Here is a 20104-nt window from a genome sequence, read left to right as displayed (position 1 = left end):
TATAACACGATCTTGGGAAGGCGATGGTCCTCCATTCTGGAGATGTGACATAATTACAACTTTGTTATACGGTACCAAAACTATGATTAAATGATGCTTAAAATGATACTTAAATGGTCAATAGAAGTCCCTCCATCTTCGCAGAGCAAAGGGAATTAAAAACTGAGCTGCTTATCTGACTCAAGAGATGACATGAAATATGTCAACAAAAATTAGTTCCAGACAAATACAAGCATAAAACACATTTTACCCCTACATGGATTTTACAAACCTGTTTCCCCTGAAACCATGTTATTTAATGGGCCAATATTCAACATTCTTTGTCCTCATTGAAATTTATCATCTTTTATAACCTTAAATACTTCACAAGTGCTTGACTGCTTTGCCTTTTAGACCTGGTGATCAGAAAAAATGGGAAGACATGATCCTTTTGTTAGTGGTCCTCTTGTTAGTAAACATTACTGCCATTGTATTGCTTGGCAGGAAAGATAGAAAGAGTTAGCAATACATAACCGATGGAGTCTACTTCATCGTTGGAAAAAATTACTATAAACAAAGCCCACATTGAAAGTCGATCTTGAATCCTGTGTGATTTCAGAAGCAATGTTTATTGATCATTAATCTCTAAGCAATGTTTATTGATCATTAATCTCTAAGCAATGTTTATTGATCATTAATCTCTAAGCAATGTTTATTGATCATTCATCTCTAAGCTAGCTCAAGGCACCCACATCCCAATTGCACTTGCGTGACTTGAGCTCTGAATCCCTGAAACATTAGGAAGCCATTCGCACCGAGTCCTGTCAGGGTGACTGCATGAAGCCTGCAGCTTGGTTGAGGCCTTTAGCTGCTGAACCTGAGCTAGAGCTCGCCATAGTAGCTGCATTTAGCAGCCTGCAACCTGGAGGAACTGACAGAAACCTCCCCAACCACACCATTCGTTCACCTTGCCTCTGGCTAAACATCAGCTTTTGCTTCAGAGATCCTCCAAAACTGGCTCCATCCACCATCCTGTTGATCAAAAAAGCTTTCATGGCTAAAGTTACTCCTAGAATGTGACATAGTGTATTTATTGCCACCAAATGTCATCATTCTGATTTGGAAATGTATCATTATCCCAATGCCATCTTTGGGTTGAAATGTTGGAATACTCTATCAGTGGTACTGCAGATGTATCTTCAGCACAAGGTTCAACAAAGCAACCCTCTGTTTGTCTCCTCTAGATAGTTAAAGATGGCCAAGACATTGTGGCAACACCAACGTCCCTGGCTCATTTTGCACATAGCACAAACAAGACAAAACAGTTGAAATTTTAACAAGATATAGTATTACATTAATAAACCTGGAGAGATGATCTATAATGATCAAATTGGTTTCAAGCTACAAAAACATGAGTTGTGCATTTTATTAGAAAGAACTGGGATATTCCCAAGAAAATATCTCTAAATGAGACTGAATCACCAAAGGATCAGAAAGAACAGAGATACAAATTACTACTGTTCAAAAGACTACAAGACTCACTGGGATGAGGGGATTAGCCTATGAAGAGAGACTGAGTCGTCTGGGATTGTACTTGCTGGAATTTAAAAGACTGAGAGGGGATATTATAGAAGCATATAAAATTATGAAAGGTGTGGATAAGATAGATGAGTTGTTCCCATTGATGGGGAGACCAGAATATGGGGTGACATAGCATGAAGATTCTGGGTAATAGATTTAGGACGGAGATGAGGAAGAACTGCTTTTCCCATAGTGTGGTGAATCTGTGGAATTCACTACCCATTGAAGCAGTGGATGCTACCTCAGTAAATATGTTTAAGACAAGGTTGGATAGATTTTTACATAACTGGATAGGGATAAAGGGAAAAGGTGGGTAGATGGAGATGAGCCTATTATCAAATCAGTCATGATCTCATTGAATGGCAGAGCAGGCTTGATGGTCGATTCCTACTCCTATTTCTTGTGTTTTTAAAGTACTATCCATTTATTCACTAGTTACAGTCCTCAGGAGGTGGAGGAGTTTTACTTGCATTGTGGTATTTCTCTTTAAGAACTTGCAGTGAATTTCAGCACAGTGGGGAAACCTGAGAATGTAGTTCTGTGAATAGGAAACATAGGAACATAGGAAGTAGGAACAGGAGTAGGCCAAAAATGGCCCATCGAGCCTGCTCCGCCATTCAATGTGATCATGGCTGATCTAATTTATGACCTAACTCCACCTACCTGCCTTCTCCCCATATCCCCTAATTCCTCTATCATGTAAAAATTTATCTAATTGAATTTTAAATATGTTTAATGAGGCAGCCTCAACCACTTCCCTGGTTAGAGAATTCTAAACATTCGCTACTCTCTGGGAAAAACTATTTTTCCTCATCTCTGTCCTAAATCTACTCTCCCGAGTCTTGAGACTGTGTCCTCTCGTTTCACAATGACAGTTTTCCCAAATGCCAAGAAAATGCCCAACAATGTTTAAATGCTTTTAAAAGAAAGTAAAACAATCCTACCTCCCAGTATCTGTATAATGAAAGTGGATATGAATCTACAAATCTTGTGGAGAATGTTATATACATGTATATAGTAAGCATGATATCAGAAATACAAATCCATACCTTCCAAGAAGAATTAAACAGTTTGGGCCTTTTTCTGTGAGAAAATTAAGGTATTGTTAAGATTAAAAGAGATTTTTTTTCACATTTAAGGCACTATACCAATTCAAATTGTTGCCATTGTTTAAGTTAATTCCTCCTGCCCTTTCAAGACCAGTGCATTTTTGCTTCTCAACAGAAATCCATTGTCCAGCCATACAGAAGAAGGATGGTGTGCTGGTAATCCCTCACCTCTGCAGAAAAGCTGCAGTCAAACCAGGGAGTGTGTGCCATTTGAGTTGTCACCGTGGTTACAGGCTGTCAGGTGTCATGGCAGAAGTGCGATGCATGAGTAACGGCAAATGGAGTCAGAAACTTCACAAAGCCACTTGTCGAGGTATCTCTCTAACAGTTTCATGGTACAAAGATAAGAGCTTGATATCTGGAATTTTTCATAACATTTACAGAGAACGTTTCAGCGCAATGCAGGCCCTTTAGCCCATGATCTTGTGCCGGCCTATGTAAATTTACTCCACAACAATGTGATCCTTCCCTTATTCACTCCTATAACCTATTTTTCTTACACCCATGTGCCTATTGATTGTTTCTATTGTACCAGCCTCCATTACCATGCCCCAAGCAATGCAATTTAGGCACCCACCACTCTTTGGTTTTAAAAATTCTTACCTCTGACATTTCCACTAAACTTTTCTTCACAGATGCCCTCTGGTATTTGCTATTGTCACCCCAGGAAAAAGATGCTAGCAATCCACTCTATCTAGCCACCCCCCCTTATAACCTTGTACACCTCTATTAAGTCTTATTCTTCGTTGCTCCAAAGAGAAAAGCCTTAGCTCTATTAATCACCCTTTAGAAGACGTTCTCCAATCCAGGCAGCGTCCTGGTAAATCTCCTCTGCATCCTCTCTAAAGCATCTACATCCTTTAATGAGGCGACAAGAACTGAACTCAGTACACTGTGTGGTCTGACCTGAGTTTTGTGGAGTTACAACATTATCTCATGGTTCTTGAACTCTTAATTTTATTAAGAGTGGTGTATTCTCATGCTTGTTTTGTAGAAAAACTGGGTTCACATGAAAAGTCAAGAAGTAATTTCTAATGAATTAAATCTGTATTGATCATGTAAATGCAAGTTGGTAATTACATCACATTCTTTGTTGCTAGTGAGACCTTAATATTTTAATGAATCTAAAAACAAGCTATTTCATTCAATTCTCAGTGAACGGTTTAGAATGAGTAAAAACCAAAAATTGTTGTTGTAACAACTTTAGCTCTGGCTTAACTTTATTGTTATCTGGTGCAGGTTAAGGAATTAAGTTATTTCATTGACTCAATTGATCAAGCATTTGTAAACTCGTATCCCTCTCTAGGGAGATGAGCATAAAATCCAAACTGACATTATATGGCATTATCAAAAGAACAGTGTTCAAGGTACTGTTTTTCCATTGTGACGTTTGAATAAGGCCCTGTTTGGTCTTCTAGTTTAATAGAGAAGCAAAAGAAAGATCCCCCAGAGTTACTATCTCTAGTGCTCGCACAGCCTCCACAGCCACACAGACTTCAGTCCAAGATCCAAATCACTGAAATGATCAGGAAGACTTCAGCATCCTCGATACCCCCTTGCAACTCACTTCTGATACCTGATTCCCCCTTTACCCAGTCTCCAAGAGTCCACAGTCTGGTGTGAGACCATTGACCGCAGAGCACTTTGCACCCTGTATGGGTTCCTTGCCTCGACCAGCCGCAGACGTCCACACTGGTCCGCCGTAATGGTCACCATCCCGTAGGGTCATATCCTCTGCTTCACCTTCTCAAATGGGTGGTGCTCCCTCATTTTCTGGTGTGCTGAGCCAATCCACTGCTCCCCCAGAATCTCTAACACGTAATGTTGTCTGTGCATTAAAGCTGCTAAATAAATGCACAATAAATGTCATTGTTTAAACAATATTGTGATGTATTTTAGTTACACCATATTATTTGAAAGATGTTGATATTTTTTAATAAAAATATTTTATTGTCTAGATGTTGAAGTCCCCCAAATTAGTTGTCCCAAGGAAATCAAGGCGGAAACATTAGAGCATCAGAAAACAGCAAACGTCAGCTGGTTAATACCAGAGGCAAATGATAATTCTGGGGATCAGGTGAGTACTACAGTTATTTTAGGGTTAAAGTGCTTGGTACCTGGCTGAAGCAACTCTTTCATGGATAGCACTGAGGGTCTTCAGGGTATAGTTCTATTTGAGAAAAGGGAAGTTGAGCATAGAATCTGAACTGATCATGCTAAGGGAATGCTGCAGTGCAAGAACTGTCATGTTTCGTATAATATATTGAAACAATGGCATCTTTAAAGATGCTTAATTTTTTTTAATTATATTTTTATTATCAGGTTGTGGACTGTTTATGTTTAGCCTCTGAAGGGAGGAGGTTGATAATATAGTGGATTTTTTTAGGTTTTTAGTTATTTCTTTTCTGGTTTTAACATTTTTATTATTTTATGAGATTTGTTAATACTTTATTATCATGTACCTATGTAACATTTAATTGAGGCAACCAATAAAAATATTGAAAAATAAAAAATGATATTTTATAGAAGTTTGATGGATGAGGGCTTCCCTGAAGGACACTTTTATCCATGAAAGGACACATGAGAATGAGAAAACAGAAACCATAGATTCACATGAGATGGTGGCACTGTTAGATAACACTGTGGCCTCATAGCTCCATGGGTCGTAATTTTTTTCTGACCTGAGGTGCTGTCCTTGTGCAACTTCTGTTTACCCTGTGACCATGTGGGTCTTGGTAAAAGGGTCAGAGTGAAATTGATGGACATGATTATGTTGACAGATGTAGAGAGGAAAGGAGAAGGGTCCTGTCTCTCTCTCTCTCTCACACACACACACACACACACACACGCACACACACACTCACGCACACACACACACACACACACACACACACACATACACACACACACACACACACACACACACACACACACACACACACACACACACACACCCTACAGTACATGGAGTGATACTGTCTTAAGAAAAGGACACAGATTGATTGGTCAATTTAAGACCAGGGAGAATATCTAAAATTAAAACCAGGCCATTCATGAGTGAAATAAGCACCTCTGTACACTGTGGGTGATAGAAATTTGGAATTCTGCACCATAATTACAAATTGATTTCATGTCACTTGTTACTTTCAGTCTGAGATTGATCATGCTATTGAATAAAAAAACATCTTGAAGGATTTGGGGGAAAGGGATGTACTTGGATTTGGGTCATAACAGAGAAGGTTCAAGGGACCAAATGATCTTCTCTTCTTATCTTGCTCTTATGTTAATCATTGAATTCAAATGCTCTGTTGATTTCAACTTCAAGGTATTTTTACAAGTCGTTCCAGCTGTGATTCCACCCCACCTCTTCCCAATTGGAGAAATCACTATCACTTATATAGTCACGGACAAAACTGGGAATAAAGCAAGTTGCTCCTTTAACATAAAGGTTATTGGTGAGTAAGCTGCAGACATGTTTATTGGTGAGTAGATGGCACATGTGAATGCTTACACAAGGTACGATTTCCTTGTCCTGATCTCTCTGGTTTCATCAATTTTAAATGAAATGGTCTCCAGTCTTCTTCCTGTTTAGGATAATGTGTCACAGGAAAGGAAGCAGGTTTTAACATTAAAGTGATGCTAGAAGATTGGATTTCTTACAAAAGGTGACTGGATTACAGATTTATTAAACAGCACCAAGTCTGCACTCCTCTAGACACATTGAATGTGCCAAGATACAAAAATAATCTAGATTACGTCTGCATTGTCTGTAATTCCCAGGGACCTTCAAGTTGAGATGATAAACATAAACCCATCTTGAGCAACTGGCAGTGCTATCAGTAAAGGCACATCGACACTTTTCTCTGGACCAAATATTAGGGCTAGGATTTGTGAGGTCACAGTATTTGATCTACATGCCACGTACCAGAAAGCAATTTCAAACATAATTACAAAATTCTCTGTGCTGTCTAACCTTAGTCAGGTGTGGAATGACAAATGCAGGAAAATGACTTGGCACTCCCTGACTTGCTCTAACATGGAACCAACACTCAGTGAGCCTCATCACCCACATGCCCAAGCCTGGAATCTATGGATGTCGTCATGCAGAATTTCTCTTCTAACCTTGTAAAAATTCTGACCCAATTCTCATAAGGAATCAAAGTGAACTTCCTGAGTGACCTCAGGGTCAGAGTTAAAAACATCTGGAAGGGTGCAAGGAATCCTTATCATTAGGATATTGAAAATGGCATGTCCAATAATCCTCCTCCTTCTGACAAAATACTTGCATATCCCCTTTTCATGATTTTGTTTTGTCAGAGAGTCAGAACAGGACCATATTACCCCAAGGGAATTTTTTCAATTATGCCATGATCCAGATGAGAGGCCTCAATGAAATCTGTGATAGTTATGGATCTCATGGTCCCATTAAAAACAGGTGTAACAAATGTTGGCGATCTAGCAAATTGCTGTTAACCCCAAGAATTAAGGACTTTTCATTCATGTCAAGACATGTCCCAAAGACCAACCCTACTGAAAGCACAGGGGAGCTGATCAAACTGAAGAGGCAACACTACCCCAAGGAACACCTCAAAGAGCAAAGATCATAACAAATATGTCCTTGGTGCCATCTCACACGTGAGTCAGTAAAACTCTTGGTCTGGTACACTTGGAATCTTAGTGGTACCAGAATGGCAGATTCACTGAGGTTATTCCAATCAAAACTTCAATACCATATTAATGTATTTTTGTGTAAAGTCACACAATTGTCTGATAATTTTTCCTGTTACCCAGTGAGTTTCAAAGGAGGGCAGGAAACAGGACCCTGTTAGTTTCAAGGGACTTTGGAAACTGGGTCCTTGTGAGTTTCAAGGAAGTGTGGGAAACACAAGAAGTGAAATAAAAGGGAGCATGGAAACCAAGGTCTGGAACATTAAAGAGATCACAGGAATAAGTACTCAGTAACCCAGATGTTGGGTTTCAGATAACACATTAAACTGGACAACAATTTTTTTTTGGAAGGTTTGCTTCCTGAAAAAAAAAAGGGGATTATGAAAGACAACTTAAAGTTGAACACAAAGATATTTTCAGATTTGTTGTATCACGTAGGAAGTTCGAAAAATATTAAATTCACTTTTTTTGAATTTAGCATATTAAATCGCATAATGATGCTGACACATTGCATTAGTTCAACTGACCTAAAAATGTTTTGCCATTGATTTTCCTTTGTACTCAGCATCTGATGCCTCTCATGTCAGTAACCAACAATTGTTGGCCGGCATTAACGGATTCCAGCTACCCTGATACTGCTTTTCCATGGTCACAATGTCCTGGTGAAACCTTTCACAAAGTTTTTCACTGACTGCACCAAGATCAGCAGGGAAGAAGTCCAAGTGCAAATGCAGAAAAATAATTTTCAATGACATACTGCACTTCATGGTTTTGTATACTTGAAGCATGTGTCATTCAGCTGGATGTAGCCTGGGGAATAGGTTATATATAAAAATCGATATGTGATAGGAAAACTTTAAGGTGATTTTCGTGATCAGCAGCCCAAAATCCATAAAATACACCCAAAAGTGTTCAGAAAGCAAAATCTTTGTTGTCCAGTGCCATCCAGTCATCACCATCCTGACAACAGGAAGCCAACTGAAAGGCAACAAGACATTGACTGCAGACAGTTCCCTCGCTGTTCTAATACTTGACAGAGAGAAACTTCAGAAATTAAAATTGACATCCTGATCTTCCAAATCTAGGCAGGATATGCCAGGAGACCTCAGAGACTTGTTTCCATGTCCATCTTCAAGGAAGAAAGGAAATTCAGTTGTGACTTCCACAGAGAGATTTCCCTGTTGTTGATATAGGGACTGTCTTGTTGGAGTCCTCATCATCTGTCTCCTCTCATTTGTCGTCAAGGGACTCCCTGAATCATAGTGTGGATGAAGTCCAACTAGAGGAAGAATACATGAAATATATTCTGTATGATATCTCCAAAAATAAACAATTGAGGAGTGCCATAAGACCATGATGCAGTTGCAGAATTAGGCCATTCAGCCCATTGAGTCTGCTCTGCCATTCAAATCATGGCTGATATTTTTATCCCCTCAACCTCCTCCCCTTAACCTTTGGCGCCATTACTAATCAAGAACCTATTCATCTCCACTTTAAATATACCCAATGACTTAGCATCCACAGCCATCTGTGGCAACAAATTCCACAGATATTCCGCACTCTGTCTGAAGAAGCATTTCATCTCAGTTCTAGAGGGTCACCCGTTTATTCTGAAGTTATGTCCTCTGGTTCCAGACTCTGCCATTACTGGAAACATCTCCATGACCACTCTAGCCCTTTCAGTATTCTGAATGTTTCAGTGAGATCCCCCTCATACTTTTAAACCCAAGCGAGTTCAGACCTAGAGCCATCAAACATTCTTCATATGTTAACTCTTTGTAAACCTCTTCTGGACTCTTTCCAATGCCAGCATCCTTCCTTAGATATGGGCCCAAAACTACTTGCAATTCTCCAAATGTGGTCTACAAAGCTTCCGCCTTCATCCTTTTATCTTCTCGACCTTTCAAAATGAATGCTATTACATTTTCCTTTCTTGCTACCTACTTAACCTGCAAGTTAACCTTTTGGGAATCCTGTACTAGGACTTCCCACTCATTTGGACTTCTGATTTCTGAATTCTCTCCCCATGTAGAAAATATTCTTCTGTGGTCACTACTGTAGCAGATGATGAAGCAACAAAGAACACAAAAGATGCTATGAGCTGACTAGTTTAATGGCGTTCTTGCAGTCGTTTTAAATATTTGAGATTTGCACGTTCCCTGCATCACATGACTCCTGGAAATGACGTGGCTCCCAGAAGCCTTAGAGCCATTAGTCCCCAGGAGCTCCCAGGCCCACGGAGACCTGCAACTCCTAAGGTCCAGTGAGGTAAGTAGTGGTGTGATTCGTCACATGAGCCCCCAGAACTGGAGTGAGGAGTTGGCGCCCAAATCCTGTTATCATGAGTTGCATTGGGCATCCCTCTGCACTGGGGGCATGTGACCTGTACCGGCAAATCTAGGTCCACATGTGCCAGTTTAAGGGCGATCTACTGAAACCATTTCTCATCTGCTGCCAATGTCTATAACAAACATGAAGTTGTCATTCCATAGCACCTTGAAAGGACCTTCATATGGCTGTTGCTACAGCATCCTGCGCACATCCCTGCAAAGGAATACATAAAGGCAGTCCTTGAGTTCAGGCAGAATGTATGAAGTCATATACTCATGCTGGGTGGCCGGGATAGGAGCCAGTATACCCACCTCCTCCCTCAGGCATGTGAGTATCGGTGGGAGATTCTTACTGCCCTGGGACTCCGTACACCAGTTCTGCAGAGGATGTACCAGATCCTCCTTCGGCATTGTATTGGATACCTAAAAGTACCCAGCAGTTCATCTATCCAATCTGGTCCCTTAAGATGAGGCATGAGAGCCATTTTCATATGATGGTAAAAATATTCCACTAAGCCTTTGGACTGCAGATGATAGGCTGTCAACTGATGTAGCTGCGTGCCCAGCAACGGTGTGATTGAAGACCGTAGCCTGGACGTAAACTGAGCTCTTCTGTCAGAGGAGATGTGCGTGGTAGTCCGAAATGCTCTATCCAATTGGCGATGAAGGCTCTCGCACAAGCTGAAGTGGAGGTATTGGAGAGCAGGGCAAGTTCCTTGGGATGCCCAGACAAGAGTTTGGCACAAAAACAATGGTAAAAGTTAATTATGCCAACAAGCAGACCCTTGATGGTAGAGGATCTTGGAAATTTGCAGATGGCCTTGACCTTGAAAGGTAGTGAAACTGCTCCATGCTGATCACTGCAGTAGCCGAGGAAATCAATTGATGCCAGGCCAAACTGGCATTTGGCCAGATTGATCACTTACCCGTGGTCATCTAGCCACTAACATAGTTGACGGAGGTGGGCCCGGTGCTTTCGCAAGTGGCTGACGATAAGGATGTTGTCCAAATAAATGAATACGAAATTCAGGCCCTGGGTCACTGTGACCATTAGGCATTGAAATGTCTGGGCTGTGCTTTTCAAACCAAAGGGCATATAGAGGAATTCAAGTAGCCCAAAAGGGGTAATTAAAGCAGTCTCAGGAATGTTGTCCGGGTGAACTGGGACCTGATGATATCCATGCACCAGGTAGATTTTAGAGAAAATTCTTGCACCAGAAAGGATTGCAGAGAAACCCTGTAAATGGGGAACCAAGTAGCAATCTGCCATAGTGATGTTAGTCAGACCCCACAAGGTCTCCACCCTCCTGAAGCCTTAGGTACCATATGCAGTGGCAATGCCCAAGGACTGTCAAACTGAAACAATCCCCATTTCCTCCATGCATCAGAATTCGTCTTTAGCCAACTGTAGTTTATCTGGAGGCAGCCTGCGCGCTTGTGTATGCAGGGGACATCCATGAGTCAGAATGTGGTGCTGTATTCCATGTTTCGGTTGGGCTGTCGTGAACTGCGGAATAATAATGCTAGGGAATTCCGCTAGGATTCTAGCATATTCATTGTCTAAGAGTGTGAGGTGCAAGCAAAATTGCAGGGTGTAGGGGAGGGCCTCAAAAATCTTCAAATTAACTAGGCAGTGACCTTTGAGATTTACTAGAAGGCAGAGTGCGCACAAAAAATCAGCTCTCAGGAGCGACTATGATAGATTAGCAACGGTAAAGGACCAGCTGAGCCAAGCCAAAATTGAGTGGAATTGTCCGTGACCTGTACTCTCGGATGCTACTGCTGATGGCGGCCGTGAGGGGAGGGCCCTTCTTTCCTGAATGTGTATCTAGGCCGGAGGGGAGAAGCACACTAACCTCCTCTCCAGCATCGACCAAGAACCGACGTCCTGAGTGTCGATCCCAGAGCAAAAGGAGGTTGACCTTGTGGCCTACTACTGATGGCCGGCCTTGGCATTTCCTGGATGTGTGCAGGGGGGACAGCAGCAGCAGGCCGCATCTCCCCATCTCTGGATGCACCACTGCTCTCTGTCTGTATTGCGTCCAGCTGAGTCTGACAGTCCTTGGGCATTGCCACTGCATATGGTACTGCTATCAGGAGTGGGCAGGGATCGCACCCTTTGCCAAGGCACCACTACGTGCCCAACCAAAAGTCCTCCATGCTGCTTAACATGCCACAGCTCATCAGCATGGGCTGCCAGACAACGGGAGTTGGTAAAGTTGTTTTCTCCAAGCGGCAAATGGATATCTTCTGGCATTTGCTTGAGGAAAAAACTTCTCGAAAAGCAGACAGGGCCTGTGTCCATCCAGAAGCACCAGCATCTCATTCATTAGTTCAGAAGGAGTGCAGTCACCCAGGCTGTCCTTATGGAGAAGTCATGCTGTCCTGTTGCATCAGGAAAGTCCGAAAGTACATATGAACAGGACTTTGAGGCTTTAAACCTGTCATTGGCTGGATGCTGGCATAAGAAATTCACAATATGCCCCGCAGTGTCTTGTTCCACCGATGCATCAGTGGTAATTTGGCACAGATGGAACTGGGCCTCAGCCTGCTCAAACCAAACCTGTGGCTGCAAGGTCAAAAATACTGGAAGTGTGAGTGCAGCGGCATTCTGCACATCCATAGTGAGGTTCAAAATGTCGTTTGGACCATCAGAGTCACCAATGTGACGGATCACCACTGTAGCAAGTGGTGAAGCAACAAAGAACACAAGGCAATATGAGCTGATTAGCTGACTAGTTTATTGGTGTTCTTACAGTCGTTTTAAATATTCGAGATTCGCTTGTTCCCCGCATCATGTGACTCCTAGAAATGATGCAGCTCCCAGAAGCCTTAGCGTCATTAGTCCCCAGGAAACACCCAGGAGCTCCCGAACCTGTGGAGACCCGTGACTCCGAAGCTCCAATGAGGTAAATAGTGGTGCAATCTGCCACACTACACCTTTATTCCTTCTGCCAAACTGCATGACTATACACTCCCCTATGCTATATTCCATCTGCTGCTTATTTCCCTATTCTCCCAACCTATCCCACTCTATTTGTAGACTTCCTGCTTCTTCAACATTACCTGCCTCTCCCTGAATCTTCGCATCATCTGCAAACTTGGCCACAGATTCATATGTTCAGGCATCCAGATCATTTATATACAGTGTGAAAAGTAATGGACCTAACACTGACCCCCGTGGAACACCACTAGTCACTGGCAGCCAGCCAGAAAAGGCCCCCTTTATTCCCACTCTTTGCCTTCAGTCAGTCATCCAAGCTTCTATGCATGCTAGTATCTTTTCCATAATACCATGGGCTCTCATCTTGCTTATAGCCTCATATGTAAAAGCTTACCTCTCCGAACCCTTCTCCATTGACAACGGCGTGAAGCAAGGCTGCGTCCTCGCACCAACCCTCTTTACTATCTTCTTCAGCATGATGCTGAAACAAACCAATAGAGACCTCAACAATGATTTTTACATACGGTACCACACGGATGGCAGTCTCTTCAATCTGAGGCGCCTGCAAGCTCATACCAAGACACGAGCAACTTGTTCGTGAACTACTCTTTGCAGACGATGCCGCTTTAGTTGCCCATTCAGAGCCAGCTCTCCAGCGCATGACGTCCTGTTTTGCGGAAACTGCCAAAATGTTTGGCCTGGAAGTCAGCCTGAAGAAAACTGAGGTCCTTCATCAGCCAGCTCCCCACCATGACCACCAGCCCCCCCACATCTCCATCGGGCACACTGAACTCAAAATGGTCAACCAGTTTACCTACCTCGGCTGCACCATTTCATCTGATGTAAGGATCGACAAACAGATAGACAACAGACTCGCCAAGGCAAATAGCGTCTTTGGAAGACTACACAAAACTCTGGAAAAACAACCACCTGAAGAAATACACAAAGATCAGCGTGTACAGAGCCGTTGTCATACCCAAGCTCCTGTTCGGCTCCAAATCATGGGTCCTCTACCGGCATCACCTATGGCTCCTAGAACGCTTCCATCAGTGCTGTCTCAGCTCCATCCTCAACATTCATTGGAATGACTTCATCACCAACATTGAAGTACTCGAGCTGACAGAGTCCGCAAGCATCGAATCCACGCTGCTGAAGACCCAACTGCGCTGGGTGGGTCACGTCTCCAGAATGGAGGACCATCGCCTTCCCAAGATCATGTTATATGGCAAGCTCTCCACTGGCCACCGAGACAGAGATGCACCAAAAAAGAGGTACAAGGACTGCCTAAAGAAATCTCTTGGTGCCTGCCACATTGACCACTGCCAGTGGGCTGATATCGCCTCCAACCATGCATCTTGGCGCCTCACAGTTCGGCGGGCAGCAACCTCCTTTGAAGAAAACCGCAGAGCCCACCTCACTGACAAAAGACAAAGGAGGAAAAACCCAACACCCAACCCCAACCAACCAATTTTCCCTTGCAACCGCTGCAACCGTGCCTGCCTGTCCCGCATCGGACTTGTCAGTCACCAACGAGCCTGCAGCAGACGTGGACATACCCCTCCATAAATCTTCATCCGCAAAGCCAAGCCAAAGAAAACCTCTTCTGAAAATCCAAGCATACAATTTACAGTAAAATCCCTGTTGTCCAGAATTCAATCAATCAACAGCCTCAAGCAACTTGCAAAAATAATAGTGAAAAATAAATATGTAAAAATATTTCAAAAGTTTAAAATTGGTGTCTCTAGTGGTCAGTTCACCAATCCACCCAACACACAATCTGAAGCAACTGACAAATTCACTTCCCTAGCATCTACCAATCCCCATAGGTGCCACAGTATACTGACTTTCCTTTTTATATCTTGCTTGTTATTTCCTCAAAGAATTACAACAGAATTACAACATAGTAAACCTCCATGTTTGTGCACATCGGCAGGGCCAATGGTGGTCCCAACTTATCCCTTAAAAAAGATCGTAATTGGAGATAGCAGAAGAATGTTCTATTAGTCAAATTATATCTTTTTTTTAGTTTCTCAAAAGACATGATTTGCCTCTATTGATTGCAACAATCCTCAATACACCTGATACCATTTTGGTACGAGGTATTTACAATTTTATTCCCCAAAGTCATGGGTATTATATTTCGAAATAAAGGTGTCTTTGAGGATAATCCCTCTTTTAGTGGCATAAATTGTTTGATCTTGTTCCAGACATAAAGTAAATGCCTCAAGAGAGGATTATTTGTTCTTTTTCCTGATTAATTTAGAGTCCCATTTATATACAAATTCTTCTGCCATCTCTTCTCCTACCATGCACAAATCAATTGTAATCCAGGAAGGAATGGCCATCTGATTAAAAAAGAAGCAACAAATTCAGTCTTGCAGCTAAGTAATATTTCTTAAAATCAGATAGTTTTAACCTTCCCAATTTATAATCCCAGGTCAGTTTTTCCATGGAGGTTCTAGTTATCTTGCCTGACCATAAAAATAAATGAACATGTCCATTTTAATTTTTTTAAGAATTAGTAGGTAATGGGATAGGTAATGATTGAAAAGATATATCGGCATTATTTTCATTTTAATACATTTGTTTCTGCCCAATAAATCCTTTAAATTACTATTAAATTTAATACCCAAATATTTCATTTCTGTTTTAACCCAATGGAAGTGACTGTGATGTTCTAATTCGAAAAGGAAATGCAACTACATTTATTTCTATTATGTTTTTCCTGCTCCAAGATCAAACCCCAAAAATTGGGTAACATAGATATCAGGAGGGATGGGAATCGGATTTGGACACCATATTTGATCAAGAATACTGGTCAAGTTTATGCTTAGATAGTATAACAGATCTTATTAATTCAAGATATAGAATGATAAATTTCAATTTTTTACATCAACTGTATCTCACACCTCAGATGTTACATAAAAATAAATCTGAAAACTTAAATATGTGTTTTGGGTGTGGCATAGATATTGGTACTTTTATACATTCTACCTGGTTATGCATGAAATTAAGACCTTTTTGGACAAATGTGGGGGAAATATTAATGAAAATTATAGGGGTAGACTTCCCTCTTGATCCTCAATTGTTCCTTTTTGGGAATTTGGCTGTCATGAATGTTAACTTCCCCAAAAGTAAATCCAAATTTATTAAAATCACTTTGGCAATAGCCAGGAAATGTATAGCAGTAACATGGAATTCCAATTCCCTCTTACATATTGATTGTTGGAATATGGAAGAGCAAAGTTGTCTACCCCTGGAGAAAATTACTTATAATCTTCGAAATGAATATAACATGTTCATAAATATTTGGCAGCCTTATTTGAATTATTTAAATGCCTGGATAGTTTAGTCCATTTATTAAATATTTTATTTAATTTTAATCCCTTATTAATGATTTATATTTTTATTTTTATTTATTTTTTGATTCTATTAAATGTTAGTACCAGCTCTTTTCCTCTTTCCTCTTCCTTCTTCTCCCCCTCTAACCACTGTCTCTTTTCCTTTCCTTAAAGGTATGGAGGGGTTATTCCTAGGTTTAATGTGCATTTTAAGGATATAATTTTTTCTATATTTGTATACATTTGTACATTAATTGAGTTATATATTATATACACATTCTTAAAAATTAATGAAATATATTTTTTTAAAGTATTACATAGCAAAGATGAGCGGGAAGCCAGAGGATTGGGAAACTTTTAAAGAGCAACAGAAGATAACTAAAAAGGCAGTACAGGGAGAAAAGATGAGGTATGAAGTTAAGCCAGCCAAGAATATAAAAGAGGATAGTAAAAGCTTCTTTAGGTAGGTGAAGAGAAAAAAAAATAGTTAAGATCAATGTTGGGACCCTGAAGACAAAAATGGGTGAAATTATTATGGGCAACTAGGAAATGGCAGATTAGTTGAACAGATCTCTTTTTGCTAGTGTTAGGTCTGCTTTGTTCATGAATGAGTGAGACAAACACCAGACTGAGTCGAAATCAGGGTTCTTTGTTCTTTATTACCGGATTGTAACACTTGCGACTAACGATGTTAGCCGGAGAATGCATTCTGCCGTTATCAGCAAAATGGTGATTTTTTATACCCTTGGATACATGCTTAGAACATCATCATATCATTACTTGTCCAATGACTAAAACTGTTGCTATCCTTTCCCTGCTAGCTTCCTGCCTCTCAATCCATCAATGTCTCTCTTATCTTGTAAGTACAAGGATGCATTTACATCTTGTTACAGCCCTGTACATTCCCATCTCATGATGTTTTACCTTACACTAGGGAAGACACAAAAATCTTCCAGATGTAATAGTGGACAGAGGACCGAGAAATTGAAAGAAATTCACATTAGGCAGAAAATGGTGTGTGTAGACTGATAGGATTGAAGGCTGATAAATCCCTAGGGCCTGATAGTCTGCATTTCAGGGTACTTAAGGTGGTTCTAGAAATTGTAGGTGTATTGGAAATAATTTCTAATGTCCTATAGATTCAGGATCAGTTCCTTTGGATAAGAGGGTAGCTAATGTTATCCCACTTTTTACGAAAGGAGGGAGAAGGAAAACAGAGAATTATAGACCAGTTAGCCTGAAGATGCTGGAATCAATTATAAAAGATGAAATAGCAGCACATCTGGATAGCAGTAACAGGATCGGTCTGTTTGATGGGGAAATCATGCTTGACTAATCTTCTGGATTTTTTTGAGGATATAACTATGAAAATGGACAAGGGAGAACCAGTTGATGTAGTGTACCTGGACTTTCAGAAAGCCTTTGATAAGGTCCCACATAGGAGACTGGTGGGGAAAATTAGAGCCCATGGTATTGGGGGTAGGGTACTGATATGGATAGAAAAATTGGTTGGCAGATAGGAAACAAAGAGTAGGGATTAACAGGCCCTTTTCAGTATGGCAGACAGTGACTAGTGGGGTACCGCAAGGCTCAGTGCTGGGACCGCAGCTATTTACAATATGCATTAATGATTTAGATGATGGGATTAAAAGTAACATTAGGATATTTGCAGATGATACAAAGATGTGTGGCAGTGTGAAATGTGAGAAGGATGTTATGAGAATACAGAGTGACTTGGACATGTTGGGCGAGTGGGCAGATGCAGCTTAATGTGGATAAATGAGATTATTCACTTTGGCAAGAACAGAAAGTCTGATTACTATCTGAATGTGTCAAGTTAGGAAAAGGGGAAGTACAACAAGATCTAGGTGTCCTTGTTCATCAGCTACTGAAAGTAAGCATGTGGGTACAGAAGGCAGTGGAGACCAATTCTCTGATGCTTTCAAGAAAGAGTTAGATAGAGCTCTTAAAGATGATGAAGTCAAGGGATATGGGGAGAAGGTTGGAACGGGGTACTATTTGTGGATGATCAGCCATGATCACAGTGAATAGCAATGGTGGCTCGAAGGGTCGAATGGCCTACTCCTGCATCTATTGACTATTGACATCATTGATTCTTCAATGAAGAATACGGGAAAAGGGGCCTTGTGCTAAATATTCACAAAACAAATGTTCTTCACCAATCTACCCCTCATAATAAAGAACCATGATAAAGGACATCAAAGTCACTGTATCTTCTGATAATCTGCCAACTATTTTCTGCCGATACTCCACGTTGTACACGAATCTATTATCCAGATTGTGCATGCTAACTCAAAGATTTTGAAGCTTGCCTGATTTAGGCCAGTCAAATTATGAATGAGTGTGCTGTGTTTAGCTTTGACAAATTCTTTTTTGGGTCATGATCCTTCTTGTTTTCCAATGTATAAAAATAACTGGAGTCTAATAGATCGGGTTACGATTCGGAAAGCTGCTATCAAATGCACATCTCCTTAAGTGGTTTGTGCTCTTGCCTTTGAAACTAGGTTGTGGATTCGTCCCAAACCTGACATTCCCTTTGCACAACTGATAAAGTCCTCCACAGTAGGAAAATATTAAAATAAATTAAAAGCAAAAAACTGAAACAAAACACAATGCGCTCAGCAGATTAGGGCAGCATCTATACAAAGAGAAACAATGTTAACATGTCAGCTTGATGACCAGAAAAGAGTGAAACATGTAAGTTTGTAGATGCTGTGATTGTAGAAAAAAAAACACAAAAATGCTGGAGGAACTCGGTAGGTCTCGCAGCGTCCGTAGGAGGTAAAGATGTACATAACCGACGTTTCAGGCCTGATCCCGAATGTCCACCTTTGGCTGTTGGCCTATGCTTTTGCCCCAGCCTTTTTATTCAGGTACCTGTCTACATTTTGCTTATAATGATGAAGAACTCAGGCCTGAAACATTGGTTATACAGAACAACTCCAATTATCCGAAATCGGATTCTCCCAAATCCCCATTTATCCAATTTTTTAAATTGGAAATCCTCATTTAGCAAAACTTTTTTGGAGCTGAACTGACCAGGGGTGGCATGCTTCCAGCAACAGCAGGGACGAATGACTGCCGGCAGGACCGGGGCCTAGTGGGGAAGTGTCAGTGATTGGCAGTGGCCAGCATTTCTTTTGTGAGAATTAAACATTATTTTAATGCTTAAAAAGTCTTCCCCTGTTGTTGGTTGTTGTTTAAACACTGTTACAAGTGAATACTGGGATTTTTTTTTAAATGACCTGTTCTCTGGGGAAAAAAACCATTTATCCTGACCATTTTGGATGATCTGAATTGTCCATCTTTACCCTCTATAGACAGTGTATGACCTGCTGAGTTCCTCCAGCAATTTTGTGTTCTTACAACTTTCAGAACAGATTCTGATCAAAGGTCCTTAAAACTTTTGGCTGCTCTACTGGGTATGTATATTGCCATCGCTGGCCAAACTTACTTAATGTAAGAGGCACATACAATAAATCTCAGGTGTTTGAAAGCCGTGACACACGTTCATAAGGCAGGCCCAGCAAAAGCACCCTTGTGAACTGTGGTTCATATGATTCCTGTCTCAGCCAACACACTGTATATGCCATTGTCTATGACGACTCTGTACAGGATGACCTTCTGGAATTTCCATCTGAAATGTTGGTTTTGAATGATACTCTGATTAAGATGACCCCCCCCCCCCCCCACCACACCAAAACCTGGCAATTACCACTGACCAGTGGATGCTGTTAAAAGCAAATCATAATATTTTAATGAATGATCATTAAAAGGTTTAAATTTGATTTGGATATTTTAAAATAAACCAGTGTCAGCCCCTAAAATAAGCTGTACAGAGCCAACAGCAGTTGGACCAGGTGAATGAGCCCCGTAGAGGAGCATTGAGACTTCGCTAACAACTAATGGGGCATGTGCATGATTGCATCAGATTCGACGGGAAGATGGCGGCAGTGTTGTAACCTCGTCATCAAGGGAAGAATTTTAGAATCTATAAGAGACGACCCAGACTTTAAGGTGAAAATTTTAAGTTTTGCAGTTCATCCTATACAATGGTATATGTGTTAATGCCATGAGCTGCACATTATATGTCAAAGAGCCGCATGTGGTTTGCGAGCTGTGGTTTAGCCA

General features: G+C 41.0%; 1 protein-coding gene across 3 annotated transcripts in view; it reads left to right on the top strand.

Moving 5' to 3' along the window:
• svep1 (sushi, von Willebrand factor type A, EGF and pentraxin domain containing 1) overlaps positions 1–20104 on the top strand; it is a 198974-nt gene that overhangs the window by 1218 nt on the left and 177652 nt on the right. For all 3 annotated transcript variants that reach the window (XR_011353075.1, XM_069922936.1, XM_069922931.1), the window contains exons 2-4: positions 2785–2982; positions 4628–4746; positions 5995–6124. Coding sequence is in view for 2 of the 3 variants with exons in the window: in XM_069922936.1 (XP_069779037.1) it covers positions 2785–2982; positions 4628–4746; positions 5995–6124 (447 nt within the window). In the remaining variant the exon portion in view is untranslated. The remainder of the gene's footprint in view (positions 1–2784; positions 2983–4627; positions 4747–5994; positions 6125–20104) is intronic.

This window comes from Narcine bancroftii, chromosome 1 (assembly GCF_036971445.1).
Source record: "Narcine bancroftii isolate sNarBan1 chromosome 1, sNarBan1.hap1, whole genome shotgun sequence".
In the NCBI taxonomy this organism is placed as follows: Eukaryota; Metazoa; Chordata; class Chondrichthyes; order Torpediniformes; family Narcinidae; genus Narcine; species Narcine bancroftii.
Note: the sequence above shows the minus strand (reverse complement) of the source record. Positions and strands in the feature narration are given on the sequence as shown.